The 21,624-nt window shown below is 36.5% G+C and overlaps 6 protein-coding genes across 6 annotated transcripts; 4 read left to right on the top strand and 2 right to left on the bottom strand.

Annotated features, from left to right (window-relative positions):
- Positions 1-3,976: 3,976 nt before the first annotated feature.
- Positions 3,977-4,438, top strand: KAFR0C06570 (uncharacterized protein; the record flags this gene model as incomplete). Its single annotated transcript, XM_003956738.1, has 1 exon — positions 3,977-4,438. The coding sequence occupies one exon, from the start codon at positions 3,977-3,979 to the stop codon at positions 4,436-4,438; it is 462 nt and encodes a 153-aa protein (XP_003956787.1).
- Positions 4,439-5,133: 695 nt separating this feature from the next.
- KAFR0C06560 (uncharacterized protein) lies at positions 5,134-5,952 on the bottom strand (the record flags this gene model as incomplete). The annotated part of the gene is made up of 1 exon (XM_003956737.1): positions 5,134-5,952. The coding sequence occupies one exon, from the start codon at positions 5,950-5,952 to the stop codon at positions 5,134-5,136; it is 819 nt and encodes a 272-aa protein (XP_003956786.1).
- Positions 5,953-11,605: 5,653 nt separating this feature from the next.
- On the top strand, positions 11,606-12,526 carry ERV29 (the record flags this gene model as incomplete). The annotated part of the gene is made up of 1 exon (XM_003956736.1): positions 11,606-12,526. The coding sequence occupies one exon, from the start codon at positions 11,606-11,608 to the stop codon at positions 12,524-12,526; it is 921 nt and encodes a 306-aa protein (XP_003956785.1).
- A 317-nt stretch (positions 12,527-12,843) lies between these two features.
- On the top strand, positions 12,844-13,785 carry BGL2 (glucan 1,3-beta-glucosidase; the record flags this gene model as incomplete). Its single annotated transcript, XM_003956735.1, has 1 exon — positions 12,844-13,785. One exon carries the CDS (start codon positions 12,844-12,846, stop codon positions 13,783-13,785), a length of 942 nt encoding a protein of 313 aa, XP_003956784.1.
- A 475-nt stretch (positions 13,786-14,260) lies between these two features.
- NIP1 (translation initiation factor eIF3 core subunit c) lies at positions 14,261-16,690 on the top strand (the record flags this gene model as incomplete). Its single annotated transcript, XM_003956734.1, has 1 exon — positions 14,261-16,690. One exon carries the CDS (start codon positions 14,261-14,263, stop codon positions 16,688-16,690), a length of 2,430 nt encoding a protein of 809 aa, XP_003956783.1.
- Positions 16,691-17,017: 327 nt separating this feature from the next.
- Positions 17,018-21,391, bottom strand: YOR1 (ATP-binding cassette transporter YOR1; the record flags this gene model as incomplete). Its single annotated transcript, XM_003956733.1, has 1 exon — positions 17,018-21,391. One exon carries the CDS (start codon positions 21,389-21,391, stop codon positions 17,018-17,020), a length of 4,374 nt encoding a protein of 1,457 aa, XP_003956782.1.
- Positions 21,392-21,624: the final 233 nt, after the last annotated feature.

Genomic DNA, 21,624 nt, shown 5'->3' with positions numbered 1-21,624 from the left:
ACAATTTGTGCAACCGTCGTACCTGGCCCCCAGTGAGGTTCATTTACATCTCATAAAAACGATAAAATTGTCTATCATGCAGCCTCCGAAAACCGACTGCCAAAAACATAACGTCGAATTATTTTATGTAACTTGTTGAGCTTCAGAGCCAAAATCAGCAGTTAATTGCTTCAATTGTCGGGAGGACAAAATGCAACCGTTGAGAAATGAAATGGCTGCATCGATGTTACCTAGACAAGGTTATAAAAACTGTCGATATTCTGTGTCTGATTCATGTTTCGTTGTCATTGAAGCATCTTCAGCTTTTCAGAGAAAGTAAACTGACAATTTCCTAAATTAAAGTTATTTTTTGCCTATGTGCTCCCATCGAAAAATATTTTAATAGCAAGAATACCCTTCGCTAAATACAAGAGAGGTACAATAATCAAATATATATATTTCAGAACTTTTATTTTCTTCGTAATATTGAAGTTCACACTGTTTTTTTATCGTCTTAATTTAACTTTTAAACCTTACAAAAAACAACTTCAATATGTCTAATTTGGAGAGTGGTACATACTTAGATGAAGGAATCAACACTGATGAAGAAGTTCAGATGAACAACAGCACAGGCAGTTATGGGCTGGCAGTAGTGTTTCTGATCTTGTTCATCCTTTGGTCATATCATTCTGGTGACTTGTCTTCTAGGTTTTTTGTTTGCACAAGTCTATCTTATGTGGTGCTGATAATAGGTGCGTTTTTAATCCCTATATGTGCAAATTCTATATGTAAGGGTATTGAAGCTGGTCCTACTTGCTGGCCAATAACTCAATGCATCGTTTCTTTAATCGTTGTGATTATTGCTGGAATTGTGATGTATAGAGGTTCGAAAAAATTATAATAAGTATACGAAACTCCCTATTGTTATGGTCTAGGTGCCTGTCACTCAAAAAAAATAAAGAGAAGATATTTGAACTTGAATATTTATTATCATTTAGGTGTGGCATAGCTGGGAAACTTGCAGCTATCTTTTTATTTTCAAGTTTCGATAATTAATGTAATACGGATTACTCTATACTCAAGATCATTATATAGAAACGCATTCTCGACGACAAAATAGTGCGTACGAATAAGTGCAACTGATATAAGAAGCAATCTTTTTTGAAAGAAGGGCTTTTTAATGGTTTTAAAAGACCATCCGACCGATTATATATTTTAATAACAAAAAGCTTTTCTAGAGTTCTGTAATAATGCCTGTTCTGAGGTTACTTATTTTTAATGGAGTGTCTTCGTGCAGTTTATCATTTCATAGATTCTCATTTTATTAAAATAGAAATAAAAAAATTGAGTGTGTTCCCAATCGAGAGCCTTCAGATTATTCAGATAATGCAATTAATTAATCCAGAAATGCAGAGGATTCATGCGGAAGCAACCACATTCCATTAGAAAGAAAGGCACCTGCATTAACTACTCCATATTGAATTACTCTACAGTTTATGTATTGATCGTACAAAGGACACAAATAATGCTGGTATGAAATTACGAGAGAGATACAAAAAATATTGCTGAAGTGTTAGACAACGTGAGAAATTTTTCCCCTGCTATAAAAGTGAGCAGCCGAGTAATGAATATACTGTGCCGCTGAATTGTAGTAAGTTTGACAATACTCTTTTTGCTGAGCCTAATAAAACTTTGAAAAATTCGTTATACTTGACTCTAGATCTGGCTGATAATCTGGTATGAGCGCACTTCTGCTGGGGAACTTTGGCAAGGACAATTTTATCTGGGATGGTGAACTAAGTGCAGTCTCTGTCATGAATGTTTCTGTTCCAGAGGGGACTGTGCTTCTGAGGTGGAAGTAAGAAAAGTTGCAGGGGCGTGAATTGCTGAGTTTGGTTAATTTGTGAACTTGGAGTTGAAATCTCCTTACTGGTTTCATTTTGGATTCCTCATGAAGACACAGGCATTACACTTCCCAAAAGCGCTGACTACATTGACAGACTTTAGAAGTGGCTTTAATATCATGAATGGTAAATGCATTTTAAAGACTATCGGAGTCGCAGATATGCAATACAGTATATAAATTAGAAGCTGGGTGGAGCACTATAATCGGCACAAATTTCCATTTTCGAGCAGCTATTTGGTAACACAGCCTAGAGTAAATAGTCGCTGTACCTAGGATTGAGTAACTTTATTGATGCAATGTTAGATAGTGCCAGATAGATATAAAATGATCTCTGGGAGCAGCAATCGCGGTTTGTTTTTGTTCTTCAAAAAACATTGCCTCCTGCAACTGATTGCTCACTGTTCCAACATGAAAAAGGCATTGGGCATCGAGCTAATTTAGTTGTTGTTATAAACGGTTACAGCTGTTGATGTTCTCAGCTGTTTTTGTAGAAGAGCTAGATTTGGACCTTGTTAACGAGGTTATTGAAGTGTAGCCTATTAGCTCTCCCACACATTATTTCTTTTTTGTTAAAAACGTGATGGAGTTGGTAACGTATAGAAAGGAGGAATGTCTAGTTCATGTGGTAGTATTAGGTGTTTGTTCTCTTAAGAGAAGGAACACCGTTGAAGATTTGACGTTATACATTATTTGATTCTGTATTTGAGGTTGTTGCTTTAAGATTGAAGTTTTTTGTGGGGTATGTCACCATTGCATGGGCCGCTGTCAGGTAAAATATGACAGAATTCATCAAATGACTGTGGTTCAGGGTTTAGGTGGTAATGAGAGGTTACGTGAAAGTGTAGACTTATAATATGGAATGGGAGATTATATTTCAAGTTATATGAGATTTCGAATATCATGCCTTGACAGAGAGAAGATTAAGATACCTGAGCTTTTGAACATGAGAACGATTTGAACGCGTCATAATCGTGTGTGGCAACATATCGAATTTAGCAGTTATGATGTAGGGGATACATAATATCTTCTCAGGTAGGTTAGTGAAAATACTTCATATCACTGGCAACTATACTTAATATGGAAATTCCAAACGGCCTGAATCTAATCTGTCATCTTACATTTCGTGAAAGTCTCGAATGTTAGGCCGATTATAACTAATATCACACTTTGTTACGCTATAGTAGGCGTCATGTAGTTAAGGGAGCACAAAAGGCACTGTCGTTCCTCCGGAGGATTTTTTAGAATAATACTCGTACCACAATAAGTATTGTCTCAAATAGCCGATGCTGACAGCCGTCAACTTGTAGGCACATAAAAAACGTGAAAAAAAGAAACTCCAAAAAGGGTTGGCACACAAAAATTTCTTTTTTTGAATCTGCAGCTCGGATCGGGACATTCATTTGCCTAGCACTCGCACAGCAGAGAACTTGACCATTTAACTGAGAGAACGTAATGACATGAGCTCTTTTGTGCGCACTTTTCTTTGCCTCTTGAAATTGGCAAAGTCATCTCGAGAGATGTGCGTCTATGATTCAACACAGAGAGAAATATGAACAAACAAACCTATTATTATATCCATCTTTGGTCGTATTAAATGGCTCAAACTGCCAGAACTGCTTTTTATACGCTAGCAATGCATGTCGTCGTTGCTCGAAGCTTTTTTTCTGTATTCCGCAAATTTTGGTATTTATACTAATTATAATTATATCATGTGAAATAACGCTAGATTTCTTTATATCTTTGCATGGTAATTATAACCTCAGCAACATTTTACGAGTAGTTTTTATAACAGGTCTTTTGTTTTGAATGAGATTTAAGCAGCCGTACTGATATAATAGAGGGTTGCAAAGTACATTCAGTTACTTTCATAAGCTGCAGTCTTTGACAGTCTCTGAGGTCTTGAACAAAACACATGCTTTGACTAGAAATGTATGTTACCATACGAAAATTCATCACACTTGAACATCATAGTTTATTTCAGAGCAAATTTTTTTCTTCTGAGTATTAGTAATCGAAAAGTTGTTGAAGTTTAAGAGTTTTAACAAAGTGGCCCACTATAGCCAGCATTATTAACTCGACCGAGGAGTAAAAATGCGTTCAATTTATGTATTTTGCTTTGCTTCGTTTACTGTTGCTGCCATTGCAACAGTTCCATATTATGATTACATTCATTTAGGCGTCACAACTATTTACTCCTATTTTCAAGATGATAAACCCGTTGCGGTCAGAGTAGCTTGGTGGGGCTCTTTTTACGCATCAATCAGTTCTGCTATTGATGCAGGGATAGATGCATGTAAAAACTGTAAGGATAACCATTCCGACTCTGCAACTTTAGATTGTGCAAGTTCAGTTAATAAGTTAGCGACATCTCTCGTGCTTAATTTAATGTCAATATATATCCACTGGTATGATGAAGCGACACCAACTGGAACTGTAAAAGGTGTCAACACAACAGCAGTTCGAAGAAGACAGTTTAGGCAGTGGAAAGCACTAATGGCCTGTATGACCTATCTTGTGTTACTAATTTATTATTTGATCACTATTCTCAACTAGAGTCCGGAAAATAGTACCAAATTGACAACTCATTAGTCAAGAGAGATTTGACGAACTGCCCATTTATTTACAGAACAAGGGGACCTTCTAGATGTGTCATTTAATATATAACCCTTCTTCTGAATTTATAGGAGCATTAGCAATAGTGCCCGCAAGCATTACGACAAACGCGATAGTAACAAACACCAAGACTTTCCATTGTACTCTTCATGACGCACTGGATTTCTTGCTCTCAATTTATGTGCCAACTAGAGAAAGTGGGAGCCTCCATACGAGTGAAGAACTAAAAAATCAGCTAAATGAGATTTTGGCAAATGATGTTAATGGTACGTGGAAAGCTGATTATTATAAGATGTATATGTGTGAAGACACTGGTAACACACATGATCCGGATATCTTACTGAGGTTTTACTATAGTTAGTGGTATTGGACTCGATAAGGTACCGTATCTGAGGTCAACTTTTTGTATATAATAAATATTTTTTATTGATTACAAAGGATTATAAGTTTATACTACTCGTACTTATAGTGACAAAGTGTTAAGTTGTTAATTTTACTTTGATATACAATTCTATATGATATAATTTTAAAGGCACTAACAAAATGTTTGACCTTGAATAGCCGAAAGAAACCCCTTTTATAATTTTGTAATTTAATAAAATGAATGAACAGTGTAGAGTTTCGTGGCCCCATTTTCACAAATCTTTAGCATAATCAGTTTGGCATGTACCATCATCTACTACTATTGACTGTTGTGCTTTACCGCATGGCATATCCCAAATATTTGAGTACGCTTTTTCCCAATTCCGTTGGACCCTCACATCAGCATGCCATGTACCTCCATGGTTCATTCTGACGCACAGGGCCATTTTATGCTCATATTCAGAGTCATTAATGCAATTACGTAGTGCAAATGCAATTTCATTCCATTGGGCAGTGGTATCGCAGTTCTCTCCTGTTGTCCAACTAGACCAAGCGACTTCCCACTTCCCTCCACCATCTTCGGTTAGAAAATACACATCGGAACTTCCACAAGAGTTTTTTTTAGAACCATTTTTGATCATAGTTGCAATATTTGTAGCTGCAGTGGTCAGATCTGCAATAAAACTGGCTGGGTTATCTTTGATATTGTAAAAAAAAGTAGTGACTTCCACCCTGATTGTATCCCAGGCATACTTACAATAGGTGGTATACCAAGTATCCCCATCATCTCGTTTCTTGATACCAGTATTGCTTATAGTACTGTTTTGATCAGCTGCCAACCATGCATCGGTAGTATCGTTATCAGTGAGAATGACATTTTTTGCATGAACCAAATTGTAACCATCTCCTAAATCATAACTTAAGATGGACTGCTCGATGTGTCCTTTAGCAGGGTCAAAAGCAGACCAGGACATATTAGTTCCAATCACGTTACTTACATTGAAAGTGCCCCTATGGTCCATTAAGTTAGGCGCTTGACCATCAAACACTGCCCCCCCCTTGGAGCGTAAGTTCCATGTCAGAAATGTCATATACTAGCCTATTCGCAGTAGCGAAAGGTAAAAAAAGAAGAAATGGTAGCATGTTCCAATTGTGGGTTCAGTATCCTCTATAAGCTGCTAAAACAGAGACATGCTTCATTAACTAAATTAGAACTTTTTGTAGTTTTTGATATGAGCAGCTCAGGGCAAGACTTTGGCTGCTTTTTTTGAGTATGTGGAACGATTATTAATCTCCTTCTCGTTCCCTGGACTTTTCGCTTATCAGTAATTGACAGATTTCTGGAATGAATAATAACTAAAAACGGACTACTTCATTTTGTGCACGCTTTTCTGGCTGTTGCGTATCATTGGGCAACCAACATGGCATCACGAATTGCTCGACAACTGGCCACGACAACAGACCATGAAATCAACAGGAACTCTTGGTCGATGGCTGCAAACGGTGTCTCGTAAACGGAATATTACGCATTTTTCCATTGATTTTCAGGGTCTGAGAGAAAGTTGCCATTTTCTTAAATAATTCCTTGTGTCAAAAGTAAATGTGGAAGGTCCAAAAAGTAGGTTTTATTTCGCTTCGTAAAACGATTATGTACACTCTCCAGCTAGATTATTTGGGACAAATTATTTGAGAACAATGCTCGTGCAACTTCTGGAAATAAAAAATTTATTGAGAAACTCAATTAGCAGACTTTCCAACTATAGAATATACCGCTGGCAAAATTCAGGCTTAAAGTAATAGGACGATTAGACCGGTTCTTTCAGCTTAGTTTATCTCTTTGCCATTGTCTCCTCAGCATATCCATCTTATAATTTGATTCATCTTGGTATGTCAACAGCTACGTTTGCTTGCAAGCCGTTCAACCCGTTTCAGTTAGAGTACCATTTCTGAGTTCCTTGCGGCGACACTTGAAAGGTGCTGTTGATGAAACTATTAATGCCTGCGACGTAAAAATAGACACGGGAACTCAGTATATAAGGATTGTGCATATCCGGTAGAATCATTGGATACAACCCTCGTGCTTGATCTAATGTCAGTATAAGTTATCTTCTGGGGACAATTAATAGACTTCTGGGAGATAAAGGCAGTGCATCATTTTGCAAAGGGAAACGTAGGCGATGTGAAAGCGCTGGAGCTGAGTACAGCGTTTCTTGTGTTCATGATGGTTTATTTGATCACTACTTTCAACCATAATCCAGATGAATGGTATGTAATTAAAAACATTCATCAAGAGAGACTTTATTCGATCTTTGATTTATTTGCAGATCAAGAGAACCTCCTAGGTGTATCACTGGACATATATATCCCCTTTTGCAGCAACAGGAACGTCAGCGCTCGCAACAATGAGCATCGCAGGCAATTCAACATTAGCAAAAAACCAACATCTTCCAACCAATTCTCCTTTGTGTAATGGTTATATTACTCTCGATTTCTGTGCCAATCAAAATAATTGGAGAGACCACCACTCGTGTGGAACTTGTAAATCAAACATGCGTAACTATGAGTTTGATTGCATTCGTATCAACCTCTTTTCCATTTAAATTAGACACATCCAACGAGCCAAGCATCTCTTATGGTGGCGGATGCACAAGTCATCTAATCTTTTATTAAAATAACTGATATTTGTCTCAATTCAACATCCCACACCATTCTGCCTTTCGAATCATTTGAATCATTTATCGAAACGCAATCATAATCGAGGAATAAGAGCATACAAGTACCACAGCACTCCAATCTAACACTACTGGGAAAAAGTTGTAACATCTATCTTCCCAACTCCAGAGATCATTCGGACTATGAGGTCCCACATCAGAGTGGGGCGATATGTTGGAAGGCGATTCATCTTTATATCTGTTGGAAGACAACATTAGATAAGAAAGAACGGTGCATGTTAACAATTTGACAATTATCTCAAATTAGACGCATGTGAAGAACTATATCTTCCAGATATTTCTCTCAGCTGGAAGTTTCTTCTGTTCTATATATTACTTTTTAAGAAAAATAGAATATAATATTGCTATTTTACTGTGCCAGTGTCTGTGACAGTCCGCATAACTCAATCTAATTATAGTCATATTACGTCTGGAAAAGCTCCCTACGCAGAATCAACCATATATCGACAACCTACACATATTTAAGACCATACTACGAGATATTCTTATATAAGAAGGTAAAACCGGACTACTTAACTCTGTATATAGTTCATTAACACCTATAAACCATCAAATACCTCACAATTTCTAATATTGGGTTGTCATACCAGATTTGGAAAATGGTTCTGTGAGTTTAGTTAGCAAGACTCTGTCGCTACATTTTATTTCACGGATTAAGAGTGATCTTCACATAGAATTCGATACGTGTCAAACAGCTTTGAGAGAGTGGTTTACTTTTGGCAATCCTGTAACTGCTTATATGACCGTTCTAGATAATAAAAGCATTGAGCTTATGCAGCAAGATCCCATGACAAATAGGATATTCAAATATTACCGCAATGCCATGTCGCCCCACATTATTCCAAATGGAGGAGGCCAGAAGATGCCTCTGTAGCTGAGATCAGACAAAGGTCATCAAACTCATCAATAAGATGACAAAGCTCCTCATGGCTAGCGTACGGATCTCAACGGGATTTCTAATGAGATTTACATAGTTGAGTGTACTATCTATAGTCGGTACTTCCAGAAACCTGTATATCGACTCAGATACTCGTCTCTTCTACTTCAGAGTGACTTATAACAAAAATAAAAAGTTCTACAACAGGATATATATGATGGATCTACCAGTGACAAGAGATTTGTTTTAGTTTATGTATATTTTACGTCCCTCTAAGATCAAATTACTTGGCCAGGAGCTGAACGTGGTGGACAGTAGCATCCTTATTGGCCATTTAACAAATGCCGTTCACCAAGAAATTGAGGATGAAGCTTTTCTTCATCCTCGTCGTCATTAGCTTCTGTGGCGAAGGCTTTCACCAATGCATCATTCCTTCATAAAGTCATGAATACCTTGGCATTCTTCAAAATTGGTTTATTAATATGAATATCACAATGGGATTTGAAGATTATAGGTATCGTAGATATGGAAAGTTTAGAGTACGATCCCTTAGACGCATTCAAAACGCGATAGAGTAGTGTGATTGATAGTAATGTTGCTATTATTGCGCTGGTATTTGGTGATAAAGTCGATGGAAACTCGGCTGTTTACCATGAATTGGGGATATTGGTAAAACGTTCAAAAATTTAAATAGATATGGGGTGATCTCTGAGAGAAGGAGCCGTGTTTCTCTTTTTTGCTCAAAAAACTGCCCTTGCAAATGGTTGAGCGGCTCATATCTGCTGAATTGGTTTCTAATTTCATCCCATCTGACAAAGGTTAGACGCAATGGCAGCAGCTCTGAAACTTTGAAGCTGGAAACTATGGATATGGGGGGTCTGTCATAGTTTAATTATTTCGAAGTTTTATGGATTATGGTGCAAAGGACATGAAAAGCGCCACAATGAGAACCACAAAGGAGATACAGAAAAATTTTATAACTTGGTGAGAAGCTCTAAAAAATGTTCACACAGAGGATGAAGTCAATTGCAAAGGTAGGGTATAGTCGACATTCTAATTGCTAATTTTATATAAATAAATTCGGCTAGCCAAACTTGTTTGACATCATATATTACTTTTGAATAACAAAGAATATTCACCTTCTCAAACCAGAACTACTCTGATTTAAGTCTTTGACTAGATTTATTTGGTTTACTACTTCAAGAAAACTCTTTCAATCATTCTGTTACGAATCAAACAGTATTTTCAAGTTACAAGAAATTGCGAAGGTTGGAAAGTGACAACCTTTAATAATGTCCACATTGGCTCTTATAATTCTCCGACAGAGCTTTGTGCTCTATAGTAATCATTGACAGATTTTTGATAGAATTCAATTGTTTTAGCCCTTGTCTCAGCTAGTTCTAAATCAGTTATCTCCAAAGTGCAAGAGCTAGGTTTGTTCATTGAATGCATTTCTATTCCATCGAGGGTTTCGCTGTCACAGCCTTTAATTGATTCGGATTGTGGTGATGGTTTGAGTAGCGGCCTGAAAAGTCAAGGAAGGTTTTTCTATTGTAGAACAGGTAAGGAGTAGCCCACATGCCATGTTCATGGAGCTGCTCATTAATTCTAGATTTCACAATATTCCAGGCTTTCTTATCAATCAATTTGAAACTGACGAAGCCAACATTTCTAGAAGAAACGCTTTTACCTACCAAATCTCGAATGTTGCTCACCAAAGTTTTAATTATATTGAATTATAAGTTTCAGATGATAGCTGATGTTGATTATATCGGTTGAAGTGACCGCACTGATCAAGTGTTTTACAGTTTTCCAGATATGCAGGATCGAACTTCAAGATCTGCAAAAACAACCAGAAATAGGCATAATGGGTAAATATTTTTCAGTTCTGTAAGACAAAAAAAAATTGCGAAACTATGCGACTTGTCTTCAATTTATATTCTGTCCTTCTTTTTAGATGACCCATGAGCTTCATAGGACTAGACTAAAATCATATAAATGAGCCTGACATTAATAAATAAAAGTTCAAGAAAGAATTAATTCTTTCAGTGGCTAGATAGTTTGTAAGAGGATATATTAGACAATAAAGGTATATTATATACTTTGCAGAACTCTTTGATCTTGGTATCTATGGAATATCAGGTATAGTAAATTTTAACAATATTAACCTGTGAAAGATGATCTTGAACGTAAATATGCGCCATATTTATATGGAACAAAAAAGGATAATGCTATCGCCGGTGGCATAAATCCAATTATCAATGGTCCTCAGCCTACGGGATAGTCACCGGTTGCTAAGTTATTATATATTGATTTCCCGAATAATGGGAAAGTACAGGCAAGTGTCGAGCGACCGAATCCATTACCTGCATATACAGAATCGACATGTTTGGAATAACCTATTGCTAGATAAGGAAAAGCTGCTTGGAATACATTGAATACACATGTAACGAAGAAAATTTCTGCTATTCTATTGGGACAATCTAATGTGTCATCGCAGCTCATTCAAAAGGAAATAATGAACATGGCAAGCGCCAACTGACAAACAAGTCTAATATCACTAATCTTCCAGGAGTAGAGGTACCATTTTTACAACTAAGTTTCACAACATTGCTGATGAATAATAGCAGGATTGGAAATGCTACGCAACATCCAGAGCAAAATCCAAATTAAGAAGTCGAGCAGTCAAAACCAAGTGTTTAATAGAAGAAAATTTGTCGGTAGTCGAATATGAATAATATATTTTATGCTAGTGAAATCACCAAAAAAGATTGATTCAGATCCATATATCTAATTTATCTTAAATTTTTGTTCAGTTCTCACATGAATTCATTTTCTGACCACATTTCATAAAAAAGTACTATATCCACAAACAAGAAAATAAAACTAGACGAAAAATCATGAATGGTTCAAAATGTGTGTGCCATGCAATAAGTAGGCTTCCAGAAGAGTTACTGTAACCATTCGATATAAACGATTCCGTTGAAAAGTCTTATATACTACTAAAAAAGGAAACTGTCAACACTTTCGAGAGTTTAGAAAAAAAAGTTTAGCGAGATCAAAAATTATATAAGAACAGGCTGGAATGATCGGTTAGCAGATACACCAATTGTCCAAACAGACCATCGATATACTATGTCTTACAGGGGACCCGTTACATCTCTCAATGGTATGAATACCATTCCACAACATCAAGCACAACCTGCCATAAGATCACCACCAAAGGGAGGCCCTTCTATGGTTACGAGATTACAAAATTCAATGGACAGTTTAAACGAATTTGCGGAGGAATTCACTCAAAAATCTGTGGTTAAGAAGTTACAGCCATATATTCCATCGATTGCAAGATTTTTCATTGTTGCTACATTCTATGAAGATTCCTGGAGAATAGTGAGCCAATGGAAGGACCAAATGTTCTATTTATGTGATTGGAAGAGGTATCCGTACTTCTTCGTGGCCTTTTTCCTGATATCCTGTACTTTAACAATGACAGCTGGTGCCACATTATTGATAGCCAGGAAACAAACAAACTATGCTACAGCAGGTCTCTGTGCTAGTATTATGTTGCAAGGATTAGTGTACGGTTTATTCAAGGATCTCCAATATGTGCTCAGATTTTTCAGTGTCATTGGTGGGCTATTAATTGCTTTCAGTGATTCCATTGTTAAAAACAAAACCACGTTTGGCATGCTACCAGAATTGCAAGATAAAGACCAAAAATTCAAGGGCTACCTTTTATTTGCTGGCAGAATACTGATTGTTCTCATGTTCATTACGTTCACTTTTACCAAGTCCTGGATCACAGTGATTTTTACCCTGATCCTCACTGCTTGTTTTGCAGCTGGTTACAAGACTAAACTAGCCTCCATAATGCTCGGCCTCATCCTAGCATTCTACGACATCACTTTGAACAACTACTGGTTCTATGACAACTCCAAGAGAGACTATCTCAAATACGAGTTCTTCCAAAATCTAAGCATCATCGGTGCCTTACTCCTGGTCACAAACACCGGTGCTGGCGACCTCTCCATCGACAGCAAGAAGAAGATATATTGAACAGACCTCACCCTCCAGACATTCACATATATTATATAAATATATATATATATATATATATTTATATCTACATCTGTACATCACCCTGTGCATCTCAAAACCGTTTCTTTTCTGGGCCTGCGTTGCTTTTCTCGCCAGAACTTGCTTTTTTTCCTCGAGCAAAAAAAATCGTCAGCATATTCTGCTACAACTTATTTTTAGAATCTAATAAATAAACAGCATTTCCGTCTTATTTAAAGATACAGTTTTTGATTCCTCGACTGTTTCTTTCGATTGCATTGTGCTCAACTCAGCAAGAAATAAAACTTAGATCAAGGATGCGTTTCTCTACTTTCGCTACTACTGCTGCTGGTTTGTTACTAGCTGCCTCCAAGGTCACTGCCATGGGTGAACTGGCCTTCAACATCGGTGTCAAGAACAATGATGGTACCTGTAAGGCTACTTCCGACTACGAAAACGATTTAGCCATTTTAAAGGATTACACTACTACTATCAAGGTCTATGCTGCTTCTGATTGTAACACTTTACAAAACTTGGGTCCTGCTGCTGAAGCTGCTGGTTTCACCGTCTTTGTCGGTGTCTGGCCAACTGACGACACCCATTTCTCTGAAGAAAAGACCGCTTTGTCTACTTATCTTCCAGCTATCAAGAAATCTACCGTTGCTGGTTTCATCGTTGGTTCTGAAGCTTTATACCGTGACGATCTATCTGCTTCCTCTTTAGCTGACAAGATTGACGAAATCCGTACTTTAGTTTCCTCCATTGATGACTCTGAAGGTAACTCATACTCGGGTGTCCAAGTCGGTACTGTCGATTCCTGGAATGTTCTCGTTGCTGGTTACAACTCTGCCGTTATTGAAGCTTCTGACTTCGTCATGGCCAACGCCTTCTCTTACTGGCAAGGTCAAACCATGAGTAACGCCTCATACTCTTTCTTTGACGATATTATGCAAGCTTTACAAACCATCCAAACTACAAAGGGTTCTACCGATATCACTTTCTGGGTTGGTGAAACCGGCTGGCCAACCGATGGTACCAACTATGAAAGTTCTTACCCATCCGTCGAAAACGCCCAACAATTCTGGCAGGAAGGTATCTGTGCTATGAGAGCGTGGGGTGTCGATGTCATCGTTTTTGAAGCCTTTGACGAAGACTGGAAGCCAAACACTTCTGGTACGAGTGATGTTGAAAAACACTGGGGTGTCTGGACTTCTGACGACTCTTTGAAATACTCCCTATCCTGTGACTTTTCCAGTTAAGGAGCTCCATCCAGCATCACCACTCATAAATATCCGATACCAATTAAATAAGGTTCTTTTATGATATACATTCTTTGTTTCTAAATTTTTTTTGACGTTTTATGTATATATTTCAAGTTCTTATATACATCTTTTAAGATACAAGCTTTTTCTATAAAACGTAATAGCTCAGAGTGTCAGTCTGTCTCATTCACCCACCACTTTAGATCCCATTACATATACTATTCTTCATATATAGACGTTCTTACAGTTGTAATATTGAGCTTCTCTTAATTTCGATGCAATGAATGCGCGCACGTACAAAACGAGCACGTTCGCCTGATTGAAAAATTTTTCAGCTAGAGGGAAGAGAGAGAAAAGAAAAATTGGTGAACATCATCGTTTTACTCTTAGTGAATAAAGAGAGTTTTAATAAAGAGAAACCTGTCTTTGCAAAGAGAAACCACCGTACTGAAACTAGATAATCAGCAAGACAATGTCTCGTTTCTTTGCAGATACTTATGAATATGATAGTGCTACTTCGTCTTCAGAAGAGGATTTGTTATCATCATCTGAAGAGGAATTATTATCTTCTTCCTCCGGTGAAGAAGATAATCAATCTGATGATTCTTTATTTAATGAATCTGAGTCTGAATCTGATTTTGATTCAGACGATTCTGACTCAAAACCATATGGTCCGGACTGGTTCAAGAAATCTGCATTCAGAAAAGGTGGAAGTTCCACTGCTAATAAATTTTTAAAAGGAAATGCAGATTATTCAAGTTCTGATGAATCTGATGCAGAAGGTAAAAGAGTCGTCAAATCTGCTAAGGATAAATTATTAGATGAAATGACCGCTGTATTTGATAAAATTGAAACTGCTGAAATGTCTGAAGATTGGGTAACCATATTAAATGAATTTGACTTAATCAGTCGTCTATTGATCAGAGCTCAACAACAAAACATGGGTATTCCAAGAATCTTCATCAAAGTTGTTGGTCAAGTAGAGGATTTGGTTGGTTCTACCGATCAATCTGAAATCAAAAATAAAGCAGTGGCAAGAGCTTACAACACCGTTAGACAAAGAGTTAAGAAAGTTGCCAGAGAAAATGAAGAATTAATGGCCAAGTTAAAAGAAGATCCAGAGTTCTTTGATAAAGAAGCTACCGTTGATCTTGAATCTTCTGTTGCAGACATGGAAGCAACTCCTTTCGGTGCCAACAAGGCTAAGACATTAGCTTCTTTGGCTACTGCCACTTCCGAAACTAGTTTCTTCACCGCACTACGTATTGTCATTGACTCTAGAGGTAAGAAAAACACTAACCAACAAGATTTAATCAAAATATTAGAAGAATCCTTATCCATCGCTAAAACTTCCTACGAATCAATAATGGCCTACTTGACTTTAATACCAACAAGATTTGATGCTTCTTCAAACTTATCATATCAACCAATCGAGCAATGGAAAGCTTCTTACAATGACATCATGGCTTTATTTTCTATTTTAGATAAGAACATTGACACTTACCAAGTCACTGAATTGGCTCTTCCTAGCGAATCAATTGAAGATGAACCAGAAGCTGATCAAAATGGTATCAAGAAAATCTTGGGTTCCATCTTCTCTTTCGTTGAAAGATTAGATGATGAATTCAACAAATCCTTATTAAACATCGACCCACATTCAAGTGACTACTTAGTTCGTTTGAGAGATGAACAATCTATTTACAACTTAATTTTGAGAACTCAACTGTATCTAGAAGCTATCTTGCCTGAAGAACAGAAGGAAAGATTATTATCCCGTGTCTTCGTTAAGAGACTAGATCATATCTATTACAAGTCTGAAAGATTAAACACTTTCATCGAAACCAACGCCTGGAAAACCATACCATCTAACTACAAATCTAAGTACATCGCTCACGATGGACCAGTGGATAATGACTACATTAAAAGACTTGTTTTCACTATCTCTGACGTTTTAACTAAACAAGAAGATTCTTTCCTACGTACTCGTGCTATCTTATACCGTGTCTACTTCACTGCATTAAATGACGATTTCCATACTGCCAAGGAAATGCTACTACATTCTAATATCCAAGCTGATATCAGTAAGAGCAATTCATCCCTACAAATTTTATTCAACAGGGTAGTTGTTCAACTAGGTCTTTCTGCATTCCAATCATGTTTGATTGAAGAATGCCACCAAGTTTTGAATGAGTTATTAGCAAGCACTCATTTGAAAGAAATCTTGGGTCAACAAAACTTACAAAGAGTCAGCTCCACTATTGACGAACGTGAACAACAATGCCTACCATATCATCAACACATAAACTTAGATTTAATTGATGTCATTTTCATGACATGCTCTTTAATCATCGAGATTCCACAAATGGCTGCCTATTACTCAGGTATTAAAGTTAAAAGGTTGCCATACTCTCAAAAATCCATCCGTCGTCTACTAGAACATCATGACAAATCAACTTTCCAAGGTCCACCAGAGACTTCCAGAGATTTTGTCATGTATGCTGCTAAATCAATGCAAAAGGGTGAATGGGAAAAATCAGTCAAGTATCTACAAAACATCAAGGCCTGGAAATTCTTACCGAACGCTTCAACTGTTATGGACTCTCTTACCGAGAGGATCCAAATCGAATCATTGAAGTCATACTTCTTCACATACAAAAGATTTTACTGCAAATTTTCAACTAGCACTTTATCAACCGTTTTCGATTTGCCAACTGACAAAATTGTAGAAGTCCTTCAATCTGTCATTGATGAATTTGAAATCCCAGCTAAGTTTGATGAGAACAAAGCCATCTTGATAGTTGAAAAGGGTGAAGAAATTACAAAGTTAGAAGAGGTTGCTCTAAGATTGAATAAAGAATACAAAATCAATAAAGAACGTTTATATGCTCCTCATCGTAGTTAAAGTCATATCTTTTGCCTGACATAAATTTCTTTACTCCCTTATAATGATATTTGAACATGTCTATTCTAGGCGAAATATATGTATATAGATGTATATTAATTAAGAAAAAATTAATAAAAAAAAGTTTTATAATTATCAGTAATTAATGGATTTTATATATGTTTGTGGATTTTGTATATGTTAATGGATAATAATATGATACATGATTAAATGATTAATATAGTTAATAATTAACTCGCTGGGAGTAGTATAGTAAGTTTAAAGTTTCTATAATTCGGAGGGACAAAGGAGTGAAATAAGAAATTTTAATATGAGCAAAATTTGTATCTATTTTTGAATTTTGAAATCGGATTCTGTAATATTAGACCTTTCACACATACTTCTAAAAATGGAGTCTTTATCAGAAAATAACTTAAAAGGTTGGTCAAATTCAGCAATGACACCTTTTTCTAGAACTAGAATTCTGTCGTATTGCAAAATTGTTTTCAACCTGTGAGCGATGCATAAAATGGTACAATTATCAAACTCTTCCACAATACGTTTTTGGATCTTACCATCGGTTTCGTAATCGACTGACGATGTTGCTTCATCAAGAATTAAAATTTTGGATTGACGAACTAGTGCTCTTGTCAATGCCAACACTTGTCTTTCACCTAAAGAGAAGTTAGAACCCTCTTCCTCGACTAATTGATCTAAGTGAAATTTGTGCATGTCAGTATGTGTTCCTTCTTCATTCACCATCTCAGATTTGACCTTTTCTACACTTTCCTTTTCGATAGCACCACTTCTTATTAAAGCATCCCATAACAGAGAATCATCATAATTGCTGAAAGGGTCCAAATTCTTTCTAATGGTGCCTTTGAATAGAACTGGATCTTGTGGAATAATGGACAGTTTTCTACGAAGATCATACAGACCTAAAGTACTGATATCAACATCATCTATTAAGATCTTACCGGAAGTTAGTTCATTCAATCTGTACAAGGCACTCATGATTGTAGATTTGCCAGCCCCCGTACGACCACAAATACCGATCTTTTCACCGCTTTTGATGTCAAGATTAAGACCTTTCAAGACAACTGGCAACCCTGATCTGTAAGCAAAATCAACATCAAGAAATCTAATTTCACCTTTTGAAGGCCATGACTCTGGAGGAGATAGTTCAGGTTTCTTATAAGCAGCTTCTAAGGGAAGTTTGGTTGCGTAGTTAACAAGTCTTTCTGCGCTATTCATATCATTTTCAGTTTGTGTTAAAGCTCTCAAAACAGAGTTCAGTAGGCCAGGTAATTGTAAAACGTAAGTCAGTAAAACACCAACGGAAGAAGCGGATAATGAGAAAACCCCTGTAACAGACAACAGAGCAATGATTAAAGCGAAAATAATTGCAACCATATCCAAGAAGATCGAAACCCATCTTTGCACGGAAACAAGCAAGTAACCAGCTTCATTCATTTTGTTGATTAAATAATCAGACTTAGCTTGGAATCTCTTTTGACCTTTGTATGATTTGATAGTGTCCATACCACCAAGGACTTCATTTAAGTTATTGTAGACAAACGAACGCTGAATAGCATCTAATCTCTTGATTTCTCTACTAGTACTTTGATAATGGTCAGCAATTAACACAAACATGAAGAATAAGAAGGGAACAGCGATAGCGAACCAAGGCAGATAGACAATACACATCACAATGACAGCAACAATATTGCCGACTTGAAACAACATTAAACGAACACTTTCTGTTAGTTCATTGTCCAAACTATCTGTATCTTTGGTAAATCTGTTAAGAATACGACCTAATGGAGTGGTGTCCAAATATGACATTGGAGCATGCAATACTCTATGTACAGCATTCAAATTTAACCACTTTGAGGCCAAAACACCAATAGAACATAATGTGGTAAATTGTACACACATGAAAACGAAACCACCAAAGACGAAGAAGGAATATAGACCCATGTAAAAGCTCGGTGATCTAGTTGGGAATTTATCTTCAGTCCAGAAAGATAACCAAACGGATGAAAAAACTTGACAGAACGAGGTTATCACAATGAAAAGAATGTAAGCTGGAATAACGACGAAACCCCACTTACCGACACCGGCTATGATATATTGTTTGTAAATTTCCCATCCGATACTGTTAACAGCTCTTTCTTCCTTTTCTATCAAATGACCGTCTCCACCAGAAACATCTTCCGCATCTTCATTTCTTGTAGTAGTTTGTAGCAACTGAATTTTCAATTCTTCTTGAATCAATAACTCATCATTTTCTTCATCAGCAACAGGGGATTCATCCCTATTTTCGTTCTCCCTTTCAGTCGTTGAGTAATCCAAAAGATTGGTAAGAGTTTGGTTACGCTGTTTCAATTCATCGACAGTTCCAATATCAAAAGAGCCATCAGTACCAAGCACAATAACACGATCTGCCTTTTCGATCAAAGATAACTGATGTGTCGCAAGAATCCTTGTCTTACCTTCTAAGAGATCTAACAAACACTCATCCATAATATGTTTACCAACACGAGAATCAACGGCACTTAAAACATCGTCAAAAAGAAAGATATCCTTGGTTTTGTATACAGCTCTTGCCAAATTGATACGAGCTTTTTGACCACCAGATAAATTAATACCACGTTCACCAATTTCTGTTTTATCACCCGCTGGTAAAACTTTGAGATCAGCGTCCAGAGAACAAACTCTTAATACATTTTCATACTTTTCCTTAATAAAAGGAGAGCCGAACAATATGTTGTCTTTAACAGTAGCGTTTTGAATCCAAGGATAACCACAGAATAATAAATCACCATTAACTTGGATACGACCTTCAGTTTTATTCATGAAACCAGCGAAGGCATTTAATAAAGAAGATTTACCTGTACCGATTGGACCAGTAATCATAATAAATTCTCCCTTTCTAATTTCGAAATCCAAATTACTAAATTTGCTGAAAGCTTTCTCGATTTCATTGTTTTCCTTTTCCTTTTTCAATGATTTTTTAGTTTTAGCTTTAGGATCGTCTTTCTTCTTTTTGTTCTTCTTCTTTTCTTTCTTTTTCTTTTCGGCTTCTTCTAGTAAATCTAATTCTTCAAAATCATCCCATTCAAAGGAGCAATTGTCCAATTTAAGAGCAATATTTGATTTTTCAACCTCGGGATCTGGTTTTCTATCTTCAATTAATCTTGAATGCTCTTCAGGAGCCTGTAAAAGATCTTGTAATCTACCAAGACCAATCATCATGTCAATACCGGTAGCTAGTGCAATTGGCATGAAAAACATTTGTAAAGCTAAAACTTGGAAAAGCGACAAGGAAGAGAAGACATTAGCAGGTGTTCTGCCCATATTGTTTACTTTATACATTGAAAGGAAAGTAGCTAGGGATGCGATATTTGGTAAAGAAATGGCTAATGCAATGACACCATTTCTTATGTATTGCATTTTTCTAACTCTCGAAATTTCTTCTGATCTAATTTCTTGAATATTTTTTTCATAAGCATCTTCCCAAGCGTAATATTTGACCATTTTCATGTTATTTAAGATTTCTCTCATCTTGGTTACTCTTGCGTCTGTAAAAGTATTAGCGGACATTCTTAGGTCAACAATCTTCTTGAAGATGACCATTACGAATACAGCAACAACAAAGAAAAGACCAATACCCACGAGGGCGATGGCACCCAGGTTAACAATTAATAATACAATACAGATGATTAATAAAGGTGGGAAACCGATAAGGAAGGGTTGGAATGATAGAGCAAATTCGATACGAGCCAAATCTGTAGTGACAAAAGAAGTGACTTTACCACTAGGGAATTTGTGTCTTGCATACTTTGACGCCCTGAACATTTTATTTAATGCAGCTGCTGTTAAGATGGATTTTGCTTGAACACCACATATTTGTGAATTATGGAAGAAATGGTTGAAAAGGATACCGTTAAAGAGCATCATTAGACATGCACCGATGGCATAGCCAATACCGTCATTAACTTTCATATGCTTCAATACAGCTTTCCTTTCTACAAATTCTAACAGTCTCTTAGTGATCATTGGGTTGAAAGCTGATGCACAGTTTGCCAAAATAGCACAGATACAGGAGGTGATATACTGACGTTTGAAAGTCCAAAAAAGGGCTTTAAATACGGTTAATTTTGGCAATTTGGCATGCTCGTACACTTCGTCTTCGGTAGCGTTTGGATGCTCTTTCCTATATTTGTTGTAAGTCTTTTGGAAATAGTAATCCATATTTTTATCGAAATCTGAGCTCATTTTTTCTATGGAGAAGTACGGATCCATCCTGAAAAGATCATTTGGTTGAATAGTTCTCTTGTAACCTACTTTAAGGATGGGCATAACCCACCAGACAAATGTTCGAGAGATTATATTTGCATGAAAAAATGGGTAAATTGGTCTTTCATCATCATTTGTGGGAACTTCCTTAATTTTTTTAGAATGTAAGAAAGAAAAGAGTCTCTTTTGTGGGAAGATTTCAGAATCAGTAACTCTTTCAATATCGTCTATATTTAAATAAGTCTTTGGTTTATTTTTTTGGACTTTATATTCTCCAGTGGGTAAATAGCTAAATTCATCAGACGAGGAATCTAAAGAAGATGTATTCGACGAAGTCTTATAATATTCGTCATCCTCATCCATTTTGGAAGAACTGTTTGATGGGATATTGTCAACAGTATGGTTTATATTCGGACCCATAATCCTTTATAATGCTCTTTATAAAAGAAAAACACTCGTTTTGATATGCTAGAAACGAAAAAACCGAGATGGAATGATAAACCTTATTAAACCTTTTTCTTTTTTCAGTCGATTTTCTGTTTGCCTTGCCACCTGACAGATTCAAATGGATTCAATTGAATGTATTTTGTTTTATATATATATTTGTTTTGATAGAAATGACTACCAACTATGAGATAAAAACTATTTTAAGA

Source organism: Kazachstania africana, chromosome 3 (assembly GCF_000304475.1).
Source record: "Kazachstania africana CBS 2517 chromosome 3, complete genome".
Taxonomy (NCBI): domain Eukaryota; kingdom Fungi; phylum Ascomycota; class Saccharomycetes; order Saccharomycetales; family Saccharomycetaceae; genus Kazachstania; species Kazachstania africana.
This window is presented reverse-complemented; position numbering and strand designations above follow the sequence as displayed.